We start from the raw sequence: 25,273 nt of genomic DNA, 5'->3' as shown, positions 1-25,273 counted from the left end.
TTCCAAGTCTTTTTGGAAGGGAGGCGATGTTGAGTGGAAAAAGAACACGGGCCTTGGAGCTTGACATCTCTGGGTTCAAACCCTGCCCCCCTTATCAGCTATGATTACCTGCTTTATTAAGGCTTAAGGTGCCTACTTAATAATGGGAGCAATAATATATACTGTACAGCTTTTGTGAGGATTAAATGGTATGTTATTTTAAAAAATCCCTGACATACAGGTGTTAGATGAATGTTGTTAACTGTTATTAAGAGAAAGATGGTAGCAAGTACAGTTAGATAAAAATGTTTTAATTCAGAATTTGCAATAGTGTGAATGAGATTGGGTTCCATTTTAGGGAAGATAGAGATTTGCTAAGCAAATGACAGGAGCATTATATTAGAAAAATGTTTACTAGAGAATAAAATGATCACACCAGGTGTGAGAGAAACAAGCTTATTTTGTGTCTCGAGCACTTATTTTGTGTGGGACATAATGTCAGGAACCAGTGCTGTCCTGGTGAAGACAGGCATAGACCCAGCCATGAAGCATTCTCATATTGTCATGAAGGACTGGCCTCTGAAAGACCCAAAAATACCTTGTCAGCTAAGTTTAAGTGGTTATCTTCAACTAAGTGTAACATAACTCCTTTGAATTTTTTTTTCTTAATTTGAGAGAGAGCGCGCAAGTGAGCAGAGAGTGGGGGGAGCAGCAGAGGGAGGGGGACAGGCAGACTCTGCGCTAAGCGCAGTGCCGTCTGCGGGGGCCTGATGGGGGGCTGATCTCAGGACCTGAGCTGAAACTACGAGTGGGATGCACAACCGTCTGAGCCGCCCAGGCGCCCCCACTCCTTTTCTTGCCACATACCTGATCCAGGCTTTTTACATGGTAACCTCCCTAGTTGGTCTTCCTGAGGGTTTAGAGTAGCATGGAAACCTTCTTGTGTATCAGATTCATCTACCTTTTCTCTGTACCGTGTGCTGACATTTTGCCTCAAATTAGAAGAAAAAAGCTGAAAGCATTTTAGAGGCTTTTGATTTGAATGTGTATCTGCATTATTTACAGCTCTTTTGTATCTTGGTCCAAACGACATCCTCCGATTCTCCTCCCCAGATGGCATGGTTGGGCAGAGAGGAACAGTGAGGCGGTTATTAGGACTTCCTAGAACTTTCATCTCTCCTGCATTTAAATGTAGTTCACCCTAAGAAAACCTGGCTAGTATTTCAAACTAAAGTTGTTTATAGTTTTTATGTTTCACAAAGTTAATGCACAGGGGAACAATCATCTTTTTCTTTATAAAATTTTATTTCTAGAAGAGGGGAGTAAGTGCCACATGGTGGCAGCATTACTTAAATTATTGAAGTTCTATTATATTTAAGCTCTCTTTTTGTGTTTGTTAGTATTTCTGGACAGCTGACTGTCTTTCTCCTGACTTTATGCAGATCCTTTATATCGTTGATTCCAGTGCACAGAGATCCCAGTAGGGCCCTTTCAGTGAGCATCGGTTCGGTAGGGTCTGTGGGTGTGGCAGTGTCTGCGGGACCATTATCTCTCTAGCCACAGAGGAGATGTCATGGCCTCACCATGTAGAACAGTTAGTGAGCTTTTCTGGAGTGCTTTTGGGGTCTATGGTCCTGTACAAGTTTCTTACTTCATTTTTTTTTTTTTTAGTTGCATAAGTCTCTTTTTTGATGGTTTTGTTATTGAATCATAGTTGGAACAATGTTAACATTCATTTCAGGTGTACAACATAGTAATTCAGCGAGTCTATACGTTATGCTGTGCTCCCCACAGGTGTAGCTACCGTCTGTCACCATACAACGCTATTACAATACCATTAATTATATTCCCTGGGCTGTACCTTTTATCCCCATGACCTGTTTATTCATTTCATTAACTGAAGGCTTGTGTCTCTCACTCCCCTTCACCCACTTTGCCCATCCCACCACCTCTTCCTCTCTGGTTGCTTATTTCATTTTTAGCAAATTTTATTCTTTGAATGCTTTATTGAATAGTTACTGATTACCTAGGTATATCAGTAAGGAATGTGTTTAGTTACCAGTAACAGATATCCGAAAAATAGTGGCTTTTTTTTAAATTTTTTAAGATTTATTTATTTATTTGAGAGAGAGAATGAGATAGAGAGAGAGCATGAGAGGGGGGAGGGTCCGAGGGAGAAGCAGACTCCCTGCTGAGCAGGGAGCCTGATGCGGGACTCGATCCGAGGACTCCAGGATCATGACCTGAGCCGAAGGCAGTCGCTTAACCAACTGAGCCACTCAGGCGCCCAAAAATAGTGGCTTTTTAACAAGTATTTATTTTTCTCTCAATACTCAGAGCCTAGGGCTGGAGTTAGCTTTTTCTTCTAACTTTGCCTTCTACCTCCCTGGAGTGTTGCTCCTATCCTTATGCTTTCAAGGTGGCTTTGGAAGTTTTACCCATGACATCTGCATTTCATGTAACAAAAAAGAAGGCAGATGGAAAATAGCAAGCATTCTCTGTACAGGCACATTTGCCGCTCCAGATAATATTTGGGGATTGATGGGAAGAAAGGAGAATGGATCCAGAACTAATGTCAAGGAGACATATAAAAATAAATAAGAAAGAGTCTACCTCCAGGAAGGTAACAGTCTAGGGGAAAAAAGACATAGAACCAGTGAATTTTAATGGTGGAATTATGATAAAATAAGCACAAAGCACTTGAGATCTCAAGAGGAAACAACTCCAGAAGCAACTCCCCACAGAGCTGGGAGGAAAATTTTCATAGAGGGGGTGGTGTTTGAGCTAAGAAAGAAAAATGGATGTTGGCCAGTAGGAAAAACAAAAATGGAGACGATTAAAAGTAGAGCCCCCCCCCCCCAAAAAAAGGGATTCAAGTAAGTGCAGTAATTACAGAGTTGGAAGGGATTGTGTCCATGAATTTGAATGTGGGTTGAATTGATGAAGAGAAAATTCCTTAAAAGGCAGGACAAACTAGAATTTCGCTTGACATCCTAATCTCTCATTTTTGGTTAGATTATTAGAGTAACTGTCTACGGCCATACCACCCTGAACACACCCGATCTCGTCTGATCTCAGAAGCTAAGCAGAGTCGGGCCTGGTTAGTACTTGGATGGGAGATTATTAGAGTAACTGTCAGATTATTAAGTATCAGGATAAAGTCTGTCCCATATAGCATGTGATAGACATACACACACACACACACACAATACGGTTTTAAATCCTGTGGGACTGACCAGTTTAGTGACTGAAAGAAAATTTTAAATTATGGTATTGGTCTCTCATTTCCTTTCTAATAGTATCAAATTATATCTTAAATATAAATATTTTAGTAACTGTACTAATATTATTAATAATTGGTAGCATTTTTGTTTGTTTAGAGGAAGTGAGTGAGTGCAAGTTGGGTGGGGGGAAGGGACAGGGAGAGAGGGGAGAGGGAATCTCAGGCAGGCTCTACGCTTGGTGCAGAGCCTGACAGGGAGCTTAGTCTCAAGACCCTGAGCCGAAATCAAGAGTTGAACGCTTAACCAACTTGAGCCACCCAGGTGTCCCCATTGGTAGCATTTTTAAGCACATAGTGGCAGGTACTGTTTTAAGTACATTACATGAGCAACTTGTTATTAAATTTAACTTAAAATTAACTGTATATGTAATTTTATGGAGTGTTACACATCAGAAACCAAGCTTCATTAGTGCTAAGCTTTGTTCTGAGAATTTATGCCCCAGAATACACACACACACACACACACACACACACACTTAAATGGAGGGGTGCCTGGGTGGCTCAGTTGGTTAAACAGCTAACTCTTAGTTTCAACTGAGGTCATGATCTCAGGGTCCTGGAGTTGAGCCCCACATCGGGCTTCCCACTCAGTGGGCAGTCTGCTTCTCTCTTCCTCCCTCTCCCTCTGCTCCTCCTGCATGCTGTGTCTCCCTCTCAAATAAATAAATCTTTAAAAAAAATAAATGGATGTTAATTTATAGTCTTCCTTTTGTAATAAGTGTCAACAGTGCACCGTGGTCAAAAATATCAGCATAAAAACAAGCACATACCAGCGGGTAAGTTTAAGGGCAGAGACTGTTTCTAACATTCTGTCTTATATAACACTATCATTGGGCCTATTTGTTGTTTAAATGAATGAGGCTACAAACTCCCTTTCTACAATATAAGACTACCAGTTTGCCTGATAGAAGAAATAACCCTCTAAATAAGTGGTTCTTTTTTAATTTTTTTTTTATTGAAGTATATTTGGCACATGTTACATTAGTTTCGGGTCTACACATCGTAATTCAACAAGTGTATATGTTGTACTATGCTCACCACAAGTACAGCTACCATTTGTCACCATACAGTGCTTTAAATACCATTGACTATATTCCCTGTGCTGTGCCCTTTATCCTTGAGACTTACTCATTCCATGAGTGAAAGCCTGTACTTGTTACCCCTTCACTCATTTTGCCCATCCCCCCTCATGCTTGCCTCTGGCAACCATCTGTTTTCTGTCTCTATGGGTTTATTTCTCCTTTTTGTTTGTTTTGGTTTTTTTAGATTCTACATATAAGTGAAATCATATGGTATTTGTCCTTTTATTTGATTGACTGATTTGGTGGCGGGGAGGGGCAGAGGGAGAAGGAGAGAATCCTCAAGCAGTCTCCTCAGTGAGCACGGAGCCCCATGCGGGGCTCAGTCTCACGACCCTGAGATCATGACCTGAGCCGAAATCAAGAGTCAGATGCTAAACCAACTGAACCACCCAGGTGCCCCTGTCTTTTTCTGTCTGACTTATTTCATTTAGCATAGTACCTGCAAGGTTCATCCATGTTGTTGCAGATGCCAAGATCTCATCCCTTTTTTTATGGCTGAGTAATATTTCCAGCGTGTGTGTGTGTGTGTGTACATTTCATATCTTCTGTATCTATTCATCTATAATGGACACTTCTGTTACTTCTGTATCTTAACTATTATAAATAACACTGCAGTAAACATAAGGGTGCCTGTATCTTTTCAAAAATAGTGTTTTCATTTTCTTGGGGTGAATGTCCAGTAGTGGAATTACTGAATTATATGTTATTTCTATTTTTAAGTTTTTCAGGAACCTCCATACTGTTTTCCACAGCGGTTGTACCAGTTTGCATTTCCACCAACAGTACACAAGGTTTCCTTTTTTACACGTCCTTGCCAACTCTTGGTGTTTCTTGATTCTAGCCATTCTGACAGGTGTGAGGTGATATCTCATTGTGGTTTTGAGTTGCATTTCCCTGATGATGAGTGATGTTGAGCATCTTTTCATATGTTTATTGGCCGTCTGTATGTTTTCTGAAAAAAAAAAAAGGCTATTCAGGTCCTCTGCCCATGTTTTAATTGGATTATTTGTTTTTGGTGTTGAATTTTCTAAGTTCTTTATGTATTTTGGATATTAACCCCTTATCAGACATAGCATTTGCAAATATCTTCTCCCATTCAGTAGGCTGTCTTTTCGTTTTGTTGATAAGTTTCCTTTGCTGTGCAGAAGCTTTTTACTTTGGTGTAGTCCCATAGCTTATTTTTGCTTTTGTTGCTTTTGCCTAAGGCCAATATTAAAGAGATCACTACCTATGTTTTCTGCTAGGATTTTTATGGTTTCAGGTTTCACATTTAGGTCTTCAGTCCATTTTGAGTTTATTTTTGTGTACAGTGTCAGAAAGTGGTCCAGTTTTACTCTTTTGCATGTGTCTGTCCAGTTTTCCCAGCACCATTTATTGAAGACTGTCTTTTTGTCATTGCATATTCTTGCCTCTTTTGTCATAGCTTAATTGAACATATAAGCATGGGTTTATTTCTGGGCTCTTTATTCTGTTCCATTGATCTATGTATGTATTTTTGTACCAGTACCATACTGTTTTGATTACTACAACTTTGTAGTATATCTTGAAACCTGAAATTATGATACCTCCAGCTTTGTTTTTCTTTCTCAAGACTGCTTTGGCTATTCCGGGTCTTTTGTGGTTCCATGCACATTTCAGTATTATTTGTTCTATTTCTGAAATACGCTATTGGTGTTTTGATAGGGATTCTTAACTTTATATTTTATTTCAACTTTGATAGTGTTTCTTAACTTTAGTAGGTCATAGTCTCCTTGGAGAATTTTTTTCTCCCAGGAAAATGTGTAAAGGACATATATATATTCAATTTGAGTACAATTTCAGGGGCATTCTGGAATCCCAAAGCCCATCCATGGACCCTAGAGTAAGACCTATACTTTGAATAGAACTGCAGAACTCCCCTTTCTGTTCTTCATTGTCTTTGTATTTGAATTGACAGACCACTCCTTTGCATCTTGATAAAGAAAAAATGTACCATAAGGAATAGTCTTGATTCATTCAGATTCCAGTGCCGTGGGGGGAAGGTGACAGCAGCTATGACATAGTTGGTTTGTTTTTTCACTTCCTTCTGGCTACAGAGATAGAGCAACTAGAATAGCAAAACCAGGCAACATCTGTAATGAAACCAGGGGACAAGGTATCCCCCAGATACCAAATGACCAAATCACCAAAAAAGTCTTCTATGGAATCAGAAACTGGAGGAAGACATGGAAGAATGGCCGAGGGTCTTGTGAAGTCTTGAATGCTAGAAAACCTCAAAATTACCATCAGGAATGCTTGAAGGGCCATTCTAAGGAGAAAGCAGAACCTTCAGAGGGGACTTCACAGGCTCTAATTTCTGAGTGAGTGGTAGCAGACCACAGAAAAGTCTAGAGGGCTGAAGCCACCCGTGAGTTTGAAACTCACAAACCAAAACACCCTTCTAGAACAAGGCCCTTCACCTTAGAGAAACTAAAGGAGATTGAATACTTTGTGAAATAGCAGGAAAAGGGCGTTCTAGAACTTTGAAGTTAGAAAGACCGTCCTGACCACCCCTCCCTTGTAAAAATAGAGGAAAACTAATTAAAAGTAAGCAGGAGTCAAATCCCATAACAATAATGTCCTTTAAGGCAATGAGTGTAAGTATGACCACAAAAAAAGATAAGAACTGTAACCTAATATTTAAAATGAGCTTGGGAAGCATAAGAAAATTATTAGAAGTGAGGAAAAAAAGGGTATAAATCAGAATCAGAAAAACTCAAAATTGATTGGCTAAAACAGAAATGGAAAAAATAAAAGCTAAGGTGAAAATTTCAGGAAAAAGGAATTTTAAAAATTATTTCAGGAATGAAAACTAAACTAGAAGGAACACAAGAGTGAATAAACACAATGGATAGCCCTTATGTGAAATTTAAAAGAGTGAAAGAGATAAAAAGAATTCAAGAGAAAGGAGTAGTTATTGATAGTAAATACAGAAGATGCAATACAGTATATGCCTGATAATCAGCCCTTAGAGAAGAAAGCCAAAGCAGTGTAATAGAACAAATGTGAGAACTAAAATTCAAGAAAACTTTCCTGAAAAAAAGTACTAGCGAAATTTTATGGAAGGGCACACTACTGTCAGGGAAAATTAACCCAGAAGAGCCTACACTGAGAAATTTTTTAATCTATTGGATTTTATAGAAAAAAATTTTTTTTCTTTGGGCATATAGACAAAATGGGTATCTTTTATTAGGGGAAGAAAACCTGATTTTTTTTGTTTTCAGATTTTATTTATTTGACAGAAATAGCACAAATAGGCAGAGCAGCAGGCAGAGGGAGAGGGAGAAGCAGGCTCTCCACTGAGCAGGGAACCTGACGTGGGGCTCGATCCCAGGATCGTGACCTGAGCCGAAGGCAGCCGCTTGACCGACTGAGCCACCCAGGCGCCCAGAAAACCTGATTGTTAACAGACTTATCTGTCTTATGCCAGAAGACAATGGATTTGAACAGCCAGGGATTTTATGTCTAGCTGACCCGCAGCTATATAATCCACTGTTGTTGGGTCATGCAGGACTCTGCAAATATTGTTCAAATGAGCCTTTCCTGAGGAACCAATTATATAATCCACAGAGTGAGTTTCAGATGACGAAAATGATTGGCAAGACTTCTACCTAACAAGAGTTGGTAAGCATTAAATATCCATTTACTTACAGAACTAAGACTGAATGGCAGTTGTTAAGGGAGAGAGTATAACATGCAGTGACTGCTTTCTGACCATGCAGACTCGGTCTACTGAAAGGTGGAGGCTGAGGGAAGTGTATATGAGGAGAATATCGCCAGGCTCTTATTGCCTTATAAATATTAACTGGGAGTAAAAGGGTACTGTTTCACATTGGATCCTGAAGGAGTGAGAAAGCTAGAGAAGGCGATGATCCTCATACTAATATTGCTTATAGTAGGGAACCAGTAGACAGTAACCAAAAAAGTGGAGACCAAGGGTATTATATAAAGTATTAATATAAATATAACCATGAGAACAAAAACACCAAATTCTTCTCAATACTGAAAAAGATACGAAAAGAGGGAGAACAAATAGACCACATGACCACACCTGAAAATGTTACATACATTATGTGTGTGCGTTTATGAGTCCCTCATAAAGTGAAATAAGAATATCTGTATATCATGTTTCCATTTAAGAAGGAAGGAATTGGAAAAATATATATATACTTACACATACATATGAATAAATATAATGGGGAGAACAAAGGCAAAAGGGAAAAAATTAAATTTCCTTACAACTTGCAGCCCATTGACAAATCTTTGAGACAGGCAGAGTGACCTTCTTCTCGGAACTCAACTGCCTCCATGTTAATACTTTGCTAAGGGCAAAAGGCAGCCTTAGCTTAATATTAGCCCAAACTCCAGGATCCCGTAAGTCTCCTTTAACATTTAAAAAATTCCTTTGGAAACTTCCTTTTCTCTACCCCCATATCTCTTTGTACGTTAGCAATCATCCTCCAAACATGTGGCCCCCTGATAAACATTTGAAGGGTCTTATGACTAAGGGTTTACTACATAGTAGTAAATCACCTTTTCCTCATAACAGCTAGCCCCTCAAGGTCCTGGAAACCTTGCTTCCAAATTCCTTAGAGGAAGATGTCTATGGCCATATCACCCTGAATGCGCCTGATCTCAAATTCCTTAGAGGCTTATGCTCTCCCTGACCTCCTCCCAACTTAAAAGTATATAATCAGTCAACCCTCACAACCCCAGTGCAGCATTTCCTGCCCACGGGTCCTGTCTCCCGGCTTTAATAAAACCACCCTTTTGCACTGGAGACACCTCAAGAATTCTTTCTTGACCATTCACTCCAAACCCCAACATTTTCACATCAAATACATCCACATCCACATTTATATGTGCCTGTGTGTGTGTGTGTGTGTGTATACATTCACGTATGTATGTGGATGTATATCCTTATACTTAAGACAGTGGTAGGATAAAGTTTTTAAAATAATTACCTAAAGAGAGAGTTAGGAAGGAATACAATGCAAAGGACATGGATAGAAGCTAGACTGTTTGGAATGTATATATATTTTTTATAAATGTAATTTTGGAGGCATGTAAATATTTTACATAAAAAATTAAGTTTTAAGGAACAATCCCTAAAAATCAAGTAAAATGTAAAAAAAAAGCAAACGTGTGTTTCTGGATGGTGGCATTGCCATGCAGAGAGCAACTGTTCCAAGTAACTTTAAAACAGGGCAGTTTGTACATTCCTAGCGGAATATGCCTTCAGAACAGCCGTAGCAACAACAACAAGCAAACAAACCCTTAAGCTGTTTTCAGTAATCATTTTGTTGATGCTAGTGTCATTGTCATTTGAGTGAAGTGGTGATAAAGCAAATGAGTAGTTCTGTTGGTGTTTTGAGAACTGCAAAGAAATGGGTAAGAACAGTAATTAAAAACCTTATTCTTAATTTGTTTAATATGAACTTAAAATGTGTCTTTTAAAAAGCATATAACCTATTTTGTAGCCTTATCCCCTGAAAGGCCTAGAAATAATGACTGACCCAGTAGCAGTGAACACCCCTAGTGATCATTCTCAAATACCATTTCTAAATATTAATGGTGTTTAGAGCGCCTGGGTGGCTCAGTCATTAAGCATCTGCCTTTGGCTCAGGTCATGGTCCCAGGGTTCTGGGCTCTCTGCTCAGCGGGAAGCCTGCTTCTCCCTCTCCCACTCCCCGTGCTTGTGTTCCCTCTCTTGCTGTCTCTCTCTCTGTCAAATAAATAAATAAATAAAATCTTTGGGGCACCTGGGTGGCTCAATGGATTAATTGACTGCCTTCGGCTCAGGTCATGATCCTGGAGTCCCCGGATCAAGTCCCACATCGGGCTCTCTGCTCGGCAGAGAGTCTGCTGCTCCCTCTGACCCTCCCGCCTTTCATGCTCTCTCTCTCATTCTCTCTCTCTCAAATAAATAAATAAAATCTTTAAAAAAAAATGGTGTTTAGAGACCTGCTGATTCCAAGTCTGAGTCCAGAAATGTACGAAGTGAGCCTGGTGCACCCAGTTATATCAGAAAGCAAAGAGGCTACTAAAGAACATAGAATTCTGTCTAAAGCATTGCAGAACCGACTTGACTGGGCTCCCACTGGACAAAGATAGGACAGTTTGAACACCAGTAAGGAAAAATACTGTAATGGCTTTTGAAAACTTCAAATATGTTAATTCTGTGAGTCATAGGAATGCGTAGAAACAAACAGAAACCTTTAGAGAATACTAGGGAACCAAATCATTATTTTTAAATCTGTTAAATAAGAGGAAATAATCAAGTTTTTATTTTGCCTTTCACATGTAAGCATTCCTCAGAGTAACCAAATAGTTGAGGGGAAATTTCTTTTTACAGAGGTATTCCTGCTGATAAACAAAGACGGAATGCTACCAACATCCTGCTGAAAGTACACAGCCCACCTCTGAAATATTCTTGCAAACAAAAAAACAAAACCCTGAATCTGATCAAGCCTCTAGTTCTAACTGCTAATTTACAGGAAAGAGAACAGACAAAGGGATATGTTAGATTACACCACGGGGATTCATTCAGCCAAATAACAGACTGTGGGAAACTGCAGAACAGATGACTCACTTTTTTTCAACAAATTGCAAAGAAAAAAGTGATGGAGGGGAAATCTATAGATTAAAAAAGATTTAAGAAACGTATTAACCGGTTGCAACATATAAGTTTTAGTTCAATTTTTGTTTAAATGGGGATAAAAAAGAACATTAATAGGACATTTGAGGAAATGGGAATACTGCCTTGTTATTTAATAGTATTAAAGAATTATTATTGAGTGCACATGTACGTGTGTGAGAGAGTGTGTGAGGAGAGAAGGGGACAGAGAAGTGGTCTTACTGTATTTTTTTTTAAGAAGAGTGTCTTTTAAAGATGTTGAAATATTTACAGTTGAAATGATGTGCTGTTTGGGATTTGCTTCAAAAGAATCTAGGATTGTGGGCAGGAGAATGTATGCAGTGTTACAGAGGGAACAAAATAAGCCAGGAGTTGAGAATTGTTGATTGGCAATAAGTACAGTATTCGCTTTTGATTCTTTGAGAAAGATTCTATGGAAAAAATTTTAGTAAAAATCTAAAAACAGTGTAGTAAAAATCTGGCCATAGCTGCTCCATAAGAATGGCTCAGAACAAAATAAAAACCTCAGCAATACAACTAACTTATTTCCCTACAATCAAGTTTACTACCCTTCTTTTTTAAATAAACTTTTTATTTTGTATTAATTTTAGACTGACAGTAAAGTTGCTAAGGTAGTATAAATAGATCTCGTGTACCCCTCACTCAGTTTCTCTCCCTATTGTCTTATATAATGGGTAAAACATTGATACATTACTATTGATGAAATACCAGACTTTATTTCGGTTTCACCAGTTTTTCCATCACGGTCCTCTTTTTGTTTTGGGACCTAGTCCAGGGTACCACACTGCACGTACTTGTCTGTCTTTCTAGTCTTCTTTGGCCTGTGACAGTTATCTTTCTTTCTTTGTTTTTCATGACCTTTACAGTCTTGAATACCGGCCAGTAGCCTATAGAATGTCCCCCAATCTGGGTTTGTCTGATGTTTTTCTTAAGATTAGACTGGGGTTATGGGTTTTGGGGAAGTGCCCTTGGCACATTACATCAGAGGGTATGTGTTATCACCATGACATCACTGATGATGTCAACCTTCATTGTCTTCACTGTGAAGTCAGTATTTTTTGCTTTCCCTACTCTGTTCTTTGGAAGCAAGTCACTAAATCTGGCCCACCCTCAAGTGGTGGTGGGAGGGTAGTGTTAAAGTCTGTTTTCTGAAGGGGGTGTGTATCACGGGTCCTCAAGACCACATCCAGGTTCAGTGACTGACTAATAGGCCTTAGCATATGGTCATACTGGTGGGTAGGCCTTATTACGGCAGAAGGATACAGAGCAAAATCTGCAGAGGGAACAGGTGCGTGATGAAGATTTTGGAGGAAACCAGGCAGAAGCCTCCAGGAGTCTTCAGTGGAGTCACACAGGATGGGCTACATTTCCCCAGCAATGAGCTGTGACAACACAGGTGAAATGCCTACGAGAAAACTCACCCGAGTCTAGGAGTCCAGGGATTTTATTGGCAATTGGTCAGGTAGGCAGTCTGTGCCTGGCGTATATCAAAATTCTAGACTCCCAGAAGAAAAGATGTGCCTTATCATTTATAAAAAGTTTTATACCAGTGTAGGGAACTATTTACTGGGCAAGTTCCCAACCCCTGGCCAGAGGCCAGCCTTGCAAGCGGGCCTTTCTAAGGAGAGTGGTCAACGTTAACTCTTTTCTGTATAGGGAAGTATCTACGTGTTGTTACCCTTACTGCACATTTTTGAGAAAAATGGGATTAGATTTAAAAACAGCATAATAATGGGAGCTATTATTATGTGTTTGATGTAAGAACACCAAAATTAAAATTAGATCAAGGGTGTCTAATTTCTTTGCTGTGCAGAATAAAATATGTGGCAATCTAGTCCTCTTTTTGTTCATTTAATGTTTCTCATGCCCACTTTTAAACATTGCTATAAAAAGATTACTCATATTGCAACTTTTGAAGCATTTCATAATAAAAAGAATGCCTCCAGGTTGTGACCTCATTTATTGCCAAATAATTAGAAGAAAGCTGTGTAAATTTCATTAATAAGTAATAGCATAACAACCGAAACCTGCCTGGAAATCCCAGAAAGTAATTACTGAGATTTAAGACACAGTATGTATTAGTAATTTACTTTCTTTTAATAGGAAAAACGTGGTCTTCGAGAAATGCGAGTTCTTGAAAATTTGAAGAATATGATCCATGAAACAAACGAACATACTCTTCCCAAATGTAGAGAAATCATGCAGGACAACTTAAACCAAGTTCTCCAGAGATGTAAGCCGGCATTGTTGGTTTTTTTTATATATATTGTTTTATTTCAAATGAATGCTATGCCAAAATGTATTTCCTTCAGTATTTTGGTAGTAGGTGGAGAGAGAGTTCTTAACCAAAACATAGAAATTGAAAGCCCTGCCATAGAGAACATTGACTATCTCATGATTAATGTATGTTGCCGTTGATGTTGAGAGCGTTAATCTCCAAAGTGAGATGTGTGCATCTGGAGTCCTTTTAGGATGTGAGAAAATTGCAACACTTTTTACCTTTTTTGTTTCTTTAATTATCCATAAGAAGAAGTTTGGTAACTAAGAGTTAGGATATGAAATGAAACTTCTTTTTCAGACAGGATACTAGAGTTTTTAACTTTTTAAAAACATAATCCTGTCATAAATGTTTGTATCTTATAACTGTTTTCATTAAGCAAAACATTGTAATGTGGAAAGATATTAGAAAAGAATCCTTATTAAACGTATCAAATAATAATATAAAATAAAAGTTTTATTAATAACTGATCTTACTCAGGGCTTCTCCTTAGATCTATATTGACGGTATTCAGCTTGTCCAAGGATAGATAATGCTGGTAACTGAAAAAATATCGTTCTGGGGGGAAAATAAAAGAAAACAAAACTAGCCAGTAATATAATGATCTGTGAAGGAAAGCAACAGGGAGATTTGGTTAATAACGGAGTTAAGCCAGTCTTTGTATTCAAGTCCAAGTTAGTTTTGTGTAGTCTAATGCCTTTAGGAGCTTGGATAGAATGAATGCCCCAAGATTATGTTTGGTTTCCTTGAGTAGAATAGTAAAAGTCTAAAATTGACTGTGGGCTTTTGCATTTTACTACAGACATCCGTTGTTTGTTTGCACAGTGACTTCCTTAACCCTGACAAACATTCTAGATGTTATACTAACAGTAAAACTTGAATTATTAATAAGAATTCTTATGAATGCATTTGAGATGTGCCTATAACCTTCCTTTTCTACACTTTGAGTATATAAAAATAAGTTGGGTAAAACTTGTAACAATCTATGAATGACTATTTTGACTTACTTCATTCTTGGGCTAATATTACTTCTGATTTGAGGACTAGCCTCTTAAAAGTAAGAGTCTTCATAATGAAATAGAAAAGTATTGCTGGTAAAATGGGATTCAGACTGTACACATGTCCTGAAAAGAATTGAAACACATGGGGCGTCTAGGTGGCTCAGTTGGTTAAGCAACTGCCTTTGGCTCAGGTCATGATCCTGGAGTCCCAGGATTGAGTCCCGCATTGGGCTCCCTTCTCAGCGGGGAGTCTGCTTCTCCCTCTGACCCTGTCCCCTCTCATGTGCTCTCTCTCTCATTTTCTCTCTCAAATAAATAAATAAAATCTTAAAAAAAGAATTGAAACACATAAAATACAAAGTTTGGTAGTTAAGGTTTCAAAATCTGTGGACTACCCTGGGTGTAATTAGCTCTGTGAACCCAAGAAAAGACTTTTGGAGGTGTTTGCCTGCCAGAAGCAGGAAAGGCTTCTTCAGTAGGCTTCTGCCCACGTATATTCTGGTAAGTATTATGAGCATGCGTAGAATGGAGATGATTATTTACTTTAATTTTAAAAATTTGCCTGGGCCCAGCTGTCATTCCTGGGGAATTTCACATTTAAAAATCTGCCATTTTAAGTCAGAGTGCTGGCTTGTTTATTTTCAATGGTAATTGATCAGGGACTTGTACAAAATCATGCAAGCAAGTTTATATGGAATATACTGGAATATATTTTGACCTAAGTAGCGCTTTACAAGCCTAGGGATGAGTTGGGTTTTGTTTTGTGCCTCTTAACACAACTGCCACATTTATCTCTTCCTGTGGGAGAGCTGTGTGCTCAGAACTCTGCAGGTGTGGCCTTAAGCTGGTGGTCCCACATGTTGCACAGAGCTAAGTAACTGTGGAGCAGTAAGGTGCAGACGTCTTGAATTACTGGAATGTAGAACTGTGACGAAATCCTCCGCTTGGAACTGTTTCCGCTTTGGGCTGGGCAGCCACCCACCTTGCAGAGTGTCTCCGGATTTGGGGACCAGAAGCTTTAGAACAAAAACTGACCTGTGGGTCCTTAAAAATCAGAAAAAGTAAATGAGAGCTCTAGGAGAATATGGAAAAAGCAGCCTATAAAGTCATCAAGATGCAGCCTTTATGTTATTTTCATCCTGATAACAGTAATGTCTGTGCCCTGCTTACAAATTATTTCACAGACTCATGGGCTTCACCAACTTTGTTGTCTGGAGATCTCACTGTAGTATTGAGGACCGCGACCTTGATTTGAGAGTAAGAAGGGCAGAGCCTCTCTGGGTTATTCCTTATTCACATTAACTAGCATGGTCATAGGAAGATAGTTTTTTCTTCTTTCCCCCCTTGCTCTCTCTTTTTGAGAACGTCACTTTTTTTTTTTTATTACTTAAACAGAAGGATATATGTTTAAGTAATAAGAAAAAAAAGAGAAAGAAGAAAGCAATAAATCACCTTAGTAACCACCTGAATATAACCATTGCTTTTTAACTTTGGGGAACATCATTTCAGACATCTCTGTGTATCTCCAAATAGAAGAACAGGTAGAGAAATAATGGCTGAATGGCTAGCTGGGAAGGTATGAGGGGGAGAGAGAGTGTTTGATAAGAATGGGCTCATACGCTTTTGAAGCTTAGGTATTAATTTTAAATTTTATTTGAGTTTAACAGAACAAACACTTAAAACTGAAGGGAATACCTTAAATAAGTGTTTCTATACTATAAGAGATAATAGTTACTAAAAGATCAAAGAAAAATAATTAGAAAAACAAAAAAATTACAAAAAACATTCAGAAGTTAGGGTCATGTTGTTATTATTTCTGCATTAATTAATGCCTTGAAAGTTAGAGGCAACTTTCCCCTCCTTCCTCTCTTCCCCAACTCCTCACCTGAAAATGTTAACTTTATCAAGGTTTGCAGTATTTGCTTTCTATCCTGCAGTTCTAGTGCTGCCAGTTGTTTATTTAGTCTTAGACTATTCAGTTCCTTCTGATTTATTTATTAGATCTGTAATGATATTGTCATAGTTCTCAGTTTGTTTCCTTAGCGCTGCAATTTCATTTTTCATTTCATGCAATGTGTTTGCTCTCTTTTAATAAGTTCATATTGTTGTTTTGTATAACAAAGTACCTGTGGAAAATTATATTAGGTTTTCTTTCAGAATAAGTGTTTTGTCTTCTCTCTCACATGTTACGTACTTTCTCTGCCTCCCAAATCTATTTCTGTACAAATTTAAGCATATTAGAGTTCTAAGAATTTTGTCAACTCATTTTCTCTTTCTAACTTTTGGGGGATGAAGTAATTACAGTGGGGTTAGGAGTCTCAGTTCTTGGCTGCCACATTTCAAAGTTTATAATATACAACTATAATTCAACCTTATTCAGTGAATGATGGAATTTTTTACCTTTTGTTTTTCTTAACTTTTTATTTATTTTGTGGGTTATTTTAAGGGACTGAGTTTGCCTGGTTTTGCTTCACTCTGTCTCTACCTAGAGATCTTTAGGAATTCAACAGTTTAAAATACTAACCAATTTTTAATAGCACTTTACCAGTTAGAATTTTCTTCTTCACTGACTGCTCCTTCCTCTACCCATCTCCTTCGTCTCCTCCCTTTTCCATTCTCCCCCTGGTCATCCCCTCATATGTATCTTACTAACATACTTTCTTGGCTCCACTTTGAGACTGTGACCAGACTCTGACCACCCTCATCATGTTCCTAACTGCTACCACCCTGGTCTAAGCTACAGTGACCTCTCGCCTAGATTGTTCTAGTAGCCACATAACTCATGTCTTTCCTCCCTGTGGTCTGTTCTCCACATAGGAGCCCGAATGATCTTTTCGAAATGTGTCTTGGCTCTTGTCATTACTATATCAGGATCTCCTCACCTTGCTTAGAGAAAAGCCAAAGTCTTCACAGTAGCCTGGACATTTCTACATGACGGCCCCGCTCTGACTTTTTTATTTTCTTCCATTTTCTTTTCCCACACTTCATTCTAGCAACTCTGGCCTCCTTATTCTTCTTCTAGTATATGCCAAATGTGTTCCCACTTCAGGGATCCCTCTGGAATACTCTTTTGTCAGGTTTTTGTCCCTTGTCATTTCCTATAGATCTCCGCTCAGGTGTCCACAGTGAGACCCTTCTAGCCATGCTGTAATAATCATTGCCCCTCATTCAGGCATTCTCTGGCCTCTTTACCATGCTTTGTTTTTCTCTGGAATATCCACCACCACCTGACATGCTCAATATTTATCTATATGTTGTCTGTCTCCCCAACTAAAACATAAGTTCCATGAGCTCAGAGACTCTGATTGTTCTCTGCAGTACCCCTGACACCTAAAACAGTGACACATTGTAGTCACGAAGTAGTCATGCATTCATTGAAATGAGTGAATGAGAATTCAGGCAACATCTTCTGCTAGCAAACCAAAATTATTTGCTTATGTATGTATTTGAGGTTTACATATACACACCATGTTAGAATGTATTTGCTTCTCTTCTGTGAGGACAGTCAGGATGTTGTTAATTGTCGTCTGTGGCACAATTACTGTATGTGGTGCTAATTTTAAAAACTCTTTTGATTGAGAGAAAATAATCTGACAGATTCTTGATGCTTTAAAATCAGTACAGTCTCCTAAAACACTGAGACAACAGGGGAGATGGCTTCCTACTGAATTAGGTATAACACTGCAGTAAGTGATGTGGAAGTGATGGGTAGGTTTGCATAATGGGCCTTTTCCCTTGGGGTCTCTAATCATGAAGAAGGAATGTTTGGTTTAGTCACATGATTTTTCTTGTATTTTAGAAAAGCAGATTTCATGAAATCTAGAAAGTAAGCCTTTATTATTGTGTGGCTAAAGAATTAAAAAATCAGTTACTTCTAAGGGAGTGAAATTTCTAAAAATGGTCATTCTGTCTGAGCACAAATATGAGGAACAAAAGTTTGCCTCTGACTCCTCTGTCAGATGTGTTCTAATTAAAATTTTAAAGGACATAACAAATGACAAAATGATATCATAGTCTTGTAACTCTTCTTTTAGATTAAGGCCAGAATGATTTGAAAATGAAGAAGCACCCAAAGACCACAAAATGGATTTTTTTTTAAGTTATGTTTGGAGTCAGGGGGAAAAAATCCAATCAGGAAATGATAGAACCACTGCTTGGGAGAAATGATGTAATATTAATATACCACAGAAAGAAGGCAGATCTAATCAGCTCCCATTTTGTTTTGTTTTCATCTTTTCTGTTAGAACAAACAATGATTGGGAACATAATTTTCAGTCCTAAAATATTATCTTTGATATAACTAAAATAAATGGTTACTGATAAAAACATTACTTTTGAAAAGCAGAATCCTCCTCTTTTACCATATTCTCACAGGGAGGGACCTAACATTTTTCTGAAAGGGAAATCACAGTCCCTGCCCTGTTATGGAACTTGTGAGCTATTTGGGGCTAGGTTTGGGTAGGATAGGAAGGCAGAATTGTAAAACACTAGGCAAACCTCTGTTTAAGCAATTACAGGATAAAGTGGTGTGATACACACCTACCTCATAAAGGAATTTCAAATAAGAGAAAATCCTTACAGGGAAAGGATTAATCTGGGAGGGCTTTATTATGAAGGCAGTCACCCTTGAACTGTTCTTTGAAGACAAGTAAAACATTTTCATTAGAAGAAAGGAATAAGAAAAAAAAAAAAAAAAAAAAAAAAGAAGAAAGGAATAAGGAAAGCATTTTCCATAGGGATAGTACAGTAAGAAGAATAATAGTGATAATAACTTAACTCCTTGACTGCTTACACCTTGTGAAGAACTGTTCTCAGTGGCATTAATATTGCAATTATTTGTAAGCATTGTAGCTTCTGTCGTATTATCTCATTTAATGTCAGTTCTGAAGTGCTTGTATTAGTTCTTATGCTCATTCTACAGATGAGGAACTAAGGTGCTAAGGCACTAGGAGCTGCAGTAGTCACAGCGCCTGGCACATAGTAGGTGCTTATTCAGTATTAAACAAGTGAATGAACGCGCAAGCAAACATGCCAAGTTATGCAACTAAGCAGTCAACTCTAGATTTGACTATGGCTCGCTGTTAACCTGCATGTGAAACAGTGAAATAAGCGAAAACATTTGTGTACAGAAATACGATGGGTCCAGTAAATGAAAGGGTCTGAAAAACTGATGGATGAAGACCAGTTTCATTGATGAGATCATAAGAGGAATAGAGTGTTGAGGGTATGAGCCAAGTCCTTAGAGGCAGGGGTCTGATTTTAAATCCTGCTTTCTGTACTTACTAGTCGTATTACCTTCTCTTTGTACCTCAGTTTTTTACAGATGCCAAAAATCTGTAAAGTGGGACAATGATCCTCTCCTAATAGGAAAGTGGGATTAAGACGAATAATACATGGGAAGTACTTAGCATGGGTCTGGGCACTAGTAATACTCAATAAATAACTCTAATAATTATTACTAGTAGTTGTGGTCCATGAGAAAGGGAAATCACTCAATGAAAACAGTCCAGAGAAATTTGAATCTGGCAATGGCAGCCAGGATGAATTAACAGATAAGAGAGGAGAAACAAGAATAGAAAGTTGTGGAAGCATTGTAGGTATCAAGCACTACCTGCAAGAGAGAAGTTCGTATGAATGAGAAAAGGGAGGGAGGGTGAATGAATCAAAGAGACACACTGTAAAGACATAATCAGAATGTAATGGTAAATTTATCAGGCATTTTATATCTTTTTGGAGAATTCTGAAGTCATTGTTGACAACTTGTCATTGGAATTAGTACTTAAAATGCCCTTGGTTTGTACCTCAAGGCTCAAGAATGATGGTGGTTCTAATTATGGCATCCTGAATATACTGGCAAAACTTCTTTTTTCCCTTCTAGCCACCTCACCACGACCAAAATAGTATCAGTTCTTTTATCATGAGATCTAAAACAATCCAAGTTTTGGTGTGTTTTGTTTTGTTTTGTTTTTTTCAGGTAAGTCTTGAACAAGGGCTGCTGATTGAAACTCATTGTCTGTTTTATTTCAGTGCGAGCAGCTTCTGACTCTGTCTGTAGACTCCAACAGAGGGAGCAGGAACGAAAGAAGGTAAAAGTAGATCATTTGCCTAATGGGGTCTATAACTCTTAATATCACTGAATTGTTAGCAGTTGCTTTTGATTAAAAAAATCTCCAAATTTGTTTTCTTTATGCAGTGATTTAAAAATGGCTAATTCATTGAAGATAATGTTGAGGAGGTTTGAGCACATGATTGCCCCATCCATACTTTTCTAATTCAAATTGCAGACCTCTTTTTTTCCTTTTTCAACATTTCCATGTTTTTGGTATTTGTCTGATTGAGAACAGAGACTAAGACTTTTACATAGAACAAAAAATACCCACCGTATTGGAAATATAAATCTTTTATTTAAACTTGAAGCATTGATGAGTATATTTCTTCTAGAAAAGGAAGCATTCATGCCTGTGGATGGTTTATTTAATGAATAGTCCTAAAAGTATGTGAATCACTTGCTGGGTAGTGCTTTGCTTATTGAAAGTATATCTTACATAAATTCAGATGTGGAAAAACAGCACAAGAATTTAAGTTCCTGTGATGATTTGCTGTTTTCACTTACAATTTCCATAAAGTATTTTTATAACTTAATCATTGTTCTAAACTAATAAAGATACACTTTTTAAGAAATATTGAAAATACTAAATCACTGTGAATGTAATGCCTTTTATGTATGAACAAGTGTTACTATCTCCATTTCTCTGGAATGGATTGTGGTTAATCCACAATAATAGTTCAGATCTGCACTGTATAAAAATGCAGTGAAGTAAACCTTGCCAGAGTTTAAGTTTCTACACCTTCTGTTCAATTCTAAATATCGATACAGAGTTTAAAAATTCAACAATTTGGTGAATTGGGCCTTACTGAAAGGACTTGGCATTTCAGGCAGGTGGGAAGACTGCCCAGGAGGAGTAGGGTCCTAGCAGGCTGGGTCAGGAAGCAGGGCCCCTGAGCATGTTGATAAAATGGCAAGGCAAAGCCATGCCGGGAAATCTGTCAGAGTGTAGTGCTTGCAGTGTCCAGAGAGCACTGTAAAGGCAGGCACTGGAGCTCATGTGGGCCATGCCAGGCTGGACAGCAGATATTTTTTAGTTCTCTCCTTTGCGAGGTGCCACTGGGGATGAAAGATTTTAGTTTAAGTTGAAGGCAGATCATACACTCAGGAACTAACAGTCCAGAAGAGGAGTCCCAAACTACTAACACTAGTATGATGTAGGATAAAGTAAGAACTGTGGTCAAGTTACAAAGAACTTTGTAGGATCTTGGTAGAAGGAGTAATGTATTAGGAAGATGGTGGCATTCAAGCCCAACCTTGATCAGTGAGTAGGAATTCAGTTGATGGAGGATGGGAAGAAAGATATTGTAGGGTGAGGGATACAGGGTAAGCAAAGACAAAAGGCTGTGAAGTCAGTAGTCCCACGCAGCTGCTATGTAGAGGATCTAAGTGGATATTTCTGGAGATGATTGTGGAGAATCTTGAATGCTATATTAAACAATTTGTGGTTGAGGGCACCAGGAGCATTTCTGGTTTTGAGAAACAGAAACACTATTTGATAGAACACTGGCTGTTACTGTAAATAAGCAATTCTCTTGGTTTTCAAAATAAAAATTAAAAAAAGTGTTCTGTGTAGCCTATTACTATGTGATTTAAGCAGATTGACATCAATATGCCCTCATACATTATTGGCCTTTCTTCCTGAGAGATTGTCAGAACAGTTAGGATTGTGATGAAATGTCAATTCTTGTCACTCTTGAGTAGAACTAACCTAAAATTAAATTATAATTGGAATAGTTCCTCTTGTCACTTGGAACTTTCTCACATTTGGTGTATTAACTGTATATAAGTAGGAAAATGACCAGCTTTGGTGAGAAAATACCTGGAATCTTCTACTTCTGGTAGTTCCTTTGTTGAGCTAGCTGTATCCTCTTACACAAGTCCTTGAGCTTCAAGCTCCTCATCTGCAAAATAAAAACCAGTTATACTTATCTGATAGATTGATTTTTCTACTTACCAGATAAATTGTATTATATAATCTACATGAAACAGCTTTGCAGATTGTATCCCACCCCTAGTGGAAGGCATCATTTTTCCCCTGCCAGCTCGATTATTGTTTAAGGTGGGTAAGAACCCTGCTGTGGTCTCTTAGAGTTGGTGAAGCTCTTGAGAATCCCACCCATTCACAATTTCTTTAAAAGATACTAAGATACTGTACTGTGGTTTGAATAAAAATGGCCTCAAGAAATAATAAAGTCCTTAGATTATGTTAGTTTTAAATATATTTCTAATAGGTATTATGTCAGAGAATGTTACTGAACTATTTTTTAATGTAGAATACATATTAAAAATCAATATTTTAGAATGTACTGAAATGTGTTTCACTAAGAATTTTTATGGCATTTACGAAGCTAAATGTGTAAGAATCCACTCTGATTATTTTCTTTTCTCAAGATAATTGAATAAAATTCAACAGCTAAATGTTACACAAAGATGCATTTCTCAGACAGTGCTCAGAGAAAAGTAAACATTCTTTATATTCTGCAGGTCAATAAACCTTTAGTCTTTGTTTCTTTTTTAGAGCTTATCTGTTAGCAGAACATTTGAAATATCTATCTTTAAGGACCCTTTTTTGATACTGCTATATCTGATTTTTGCCAAAACTGACATGGCAGAGGTTTCGGATTACATATATATATATATATATATATATATATATATATATATATATATATATAAAAGATATAGACATAAAGTTTAAATTTTCATCTAGCAAATGTGTACAAAGCAAAATTGACCTCTAACTGGGTTTTACAGTCTCATGTTAATTGTTGCCCTTGGTTATACTGCTGGCTACATTTTGTATATTTGAATGGCTCTCAGAACAAAGAGATGGGAGTAGTAATGGAATAAAATAGACTATTGCCATTAATCTTTAATTCTTTTATGTCAAGACAATATGTGGAATTCTGTGGGAAGTAAATTATGATAAACATCATTCATCCAAATTACACTTCCCACAATTGATACCTAAAAAGTACATTCAGAAGAACAATAAATGCACATTCCCCAGTTATTTGACATATGTCTTGAAAACTACCCTCTAGTACAAAGTTGCATTTTGGAAGCTAGCATTAAAAGTAATGAAATGAGGGGCGCCTGGGTGGCTCAGTTGGTTAAGCGACTGCCTTCGGCTCAGGTCATGATCCTGGAGTCCCGGGATCGAGTCCCACATCGGACTCCCTGCTCGGCAGGGAGTCTGCTTCTCCCTCTGACCCTCTTCCCTCTCATGCTCTCTATCTCTCATTCTCTCTCTCTCTCAAATAAATAAATAAAATCTTTAAAAAAAAAAAAGTAATGAAATGAAAATACAACTAGTTTAGAAAATTCAGTGACTTAAAAATATACCATCAAGGGAAACAAGCTGTTAATACTTGTCAGTAGTTTAAACTTAGGTTCATGCACACGTGTCAACTTTTGAAGCCATATTCGACCAGAGTAGAGATAATAATAAAGTAAATACAAATCCTTTGATTCATCTTGTCTGCAGATATTTACTAGATTTAGTTACACCCCTGCGTGATTATTTTCTTGAGAGCAACGAAATAGCATATACATCATTCGTCATAGAGTTTGAAAATGCAAAGGAATAGCTGTTATTCTGACACTTCTTACTGAAGTAAATTCTTTTTTATTTTTTGGTAAAATTAATGATAGTGTATTACTGACAGATGTTTGAAAGGGCCTTTTAGGCCTTAGTTGGCCAATTCAGAGTTTTCCCATAGGTCAGGGTGTCTCAACCTCTGCACTGTGGACATTTGAACAGATAATTCTTTGTTGTGGTGGCTTGGCCTGTGCTTTGTAGGATGTTTGGAAGCATCTTTGGCTTTTACCCACTACATGCCAGTAGCGCTTCCCCCTAATCTGTGCTGTGATAACCAAAAATTTGAGGGACAAGAGAAAATTAAATGGTGGTTAAACCGCCCCCCCCCCCCACCGGTAAGACTCACTGATTTAGACTATAGTATAGGCAAAATTTTGTTCTTATTATGTATCTCAGAGTTCATTTATAGACCTATTCCTAGACATAGTTTGGCCTCAGGATTGGCTTCTCTTTAAATTTATCTCTAATGAGATTACCATTTTATATATATATATATATATATATATATATATATGTATGTATGTATATATAAATTATCACTGTACAAGTCTTTTGCCTCATTGGTTAAATTCATTCCCAAATATTCTTTTCGATGCTCTTGTAAATGGAATTTTCCTAATATCCTTTTTGGATTGTTCATTATTAGTATATAGAAATGCAACTGATTTTTGAGTTTTTTGATTTTGTATCCAGCAAATTTCCTGAATTTGTTCATTCTAGTGTTTTTTTTTGTGGAACCTTATGGTTTTCTACATATAAGACTATGCTGTCTGTAAGCACAGATAATTTTGGCTTCTTCTTTTCCAATTCGGATGCCTTCTTTTTTTCCCTCCTAATTGCCCTGGCTAGGACTTCTAATACTATGTTGAGTAGAAGTGGCTAAAGCAAAATTTTGTTGTCTCCTTCCTGATATTAGAGGGAAAGCTTTCAGTTCTTTGCCATTGGATATGATGCTAGCTGTGAGTTTTTCACATATTGACCTTTGTTATGTTGAGATAGTTTCCTTCTATCACTAGTTTGTGGAGTGTTTTTACCACGTAAGGTAAAAAAAAGTTCATGTCTTGAACTTTGACTAATACGTTTTCTGCATTAGATTGAGATGATTAATGTGTTTTTTTCCTTCATTCTGTTGATGTAGTATATTTTATTCATTGATTCTCATGTGTTTCAAACCATCCTTACATTCCAAGAACAAAATAGTGTATGACGACCCTTTTAATATGCTGTTGAACTCCGTTTGCTAGTAATTTATTAAGGATTTTAT

At 37.6% G+C, this 25,273-nt stretch overlaps 1 protein-coding gene across 2 annotated transcripts in view; it reads left to right on the top strand.

Moving 5' to 3' along the window:
* The window catches only part of BLOC1S5 (biogenesis of lysosomal organelles complex 1 subunit 5), a 54,506-nt gene that overhangs the window by 9,384 nt on the left and 19,849 nt on the right, over positions 1 to 25,273 (top strand). For both annotated transcript variants that reach the window (XM_027603765.1, XM_027603764.2), the window contains exons 3-4: positions 13,124 to 13,253; positions 20,327 to 20,385. In XM_027603765.1, coding sequence (XP_027459566.1) covers positions 13,124 to 13,253; positions 20,327 to 20,385 — 189 coding nt within the window. The remainder of the gene's footprint in view (positions 1 to 13,123; positions 13,254 to 20,326; positions 20,386 to 25,273) is intronic.

The sequence above is a fragment of the Zalophus californianus genome, chromosome 7, assembly GCF_009762305.2.
Source record: "Zalophus californianus isolate mZalCal1 chromosome 7, mZalCal1.pri.v2, whole genome shotgun sequence".
In the NCBI taxonomy this organism is placed as follows: Eukaryota; Metazoa; Chordata; class Mammalia; order Carnivora; family Otariidae; genus Zalophus; species Zalophus californianus.
This window is presented reverse-complemented; position numbering and strand designations above follow the sequence as displayed.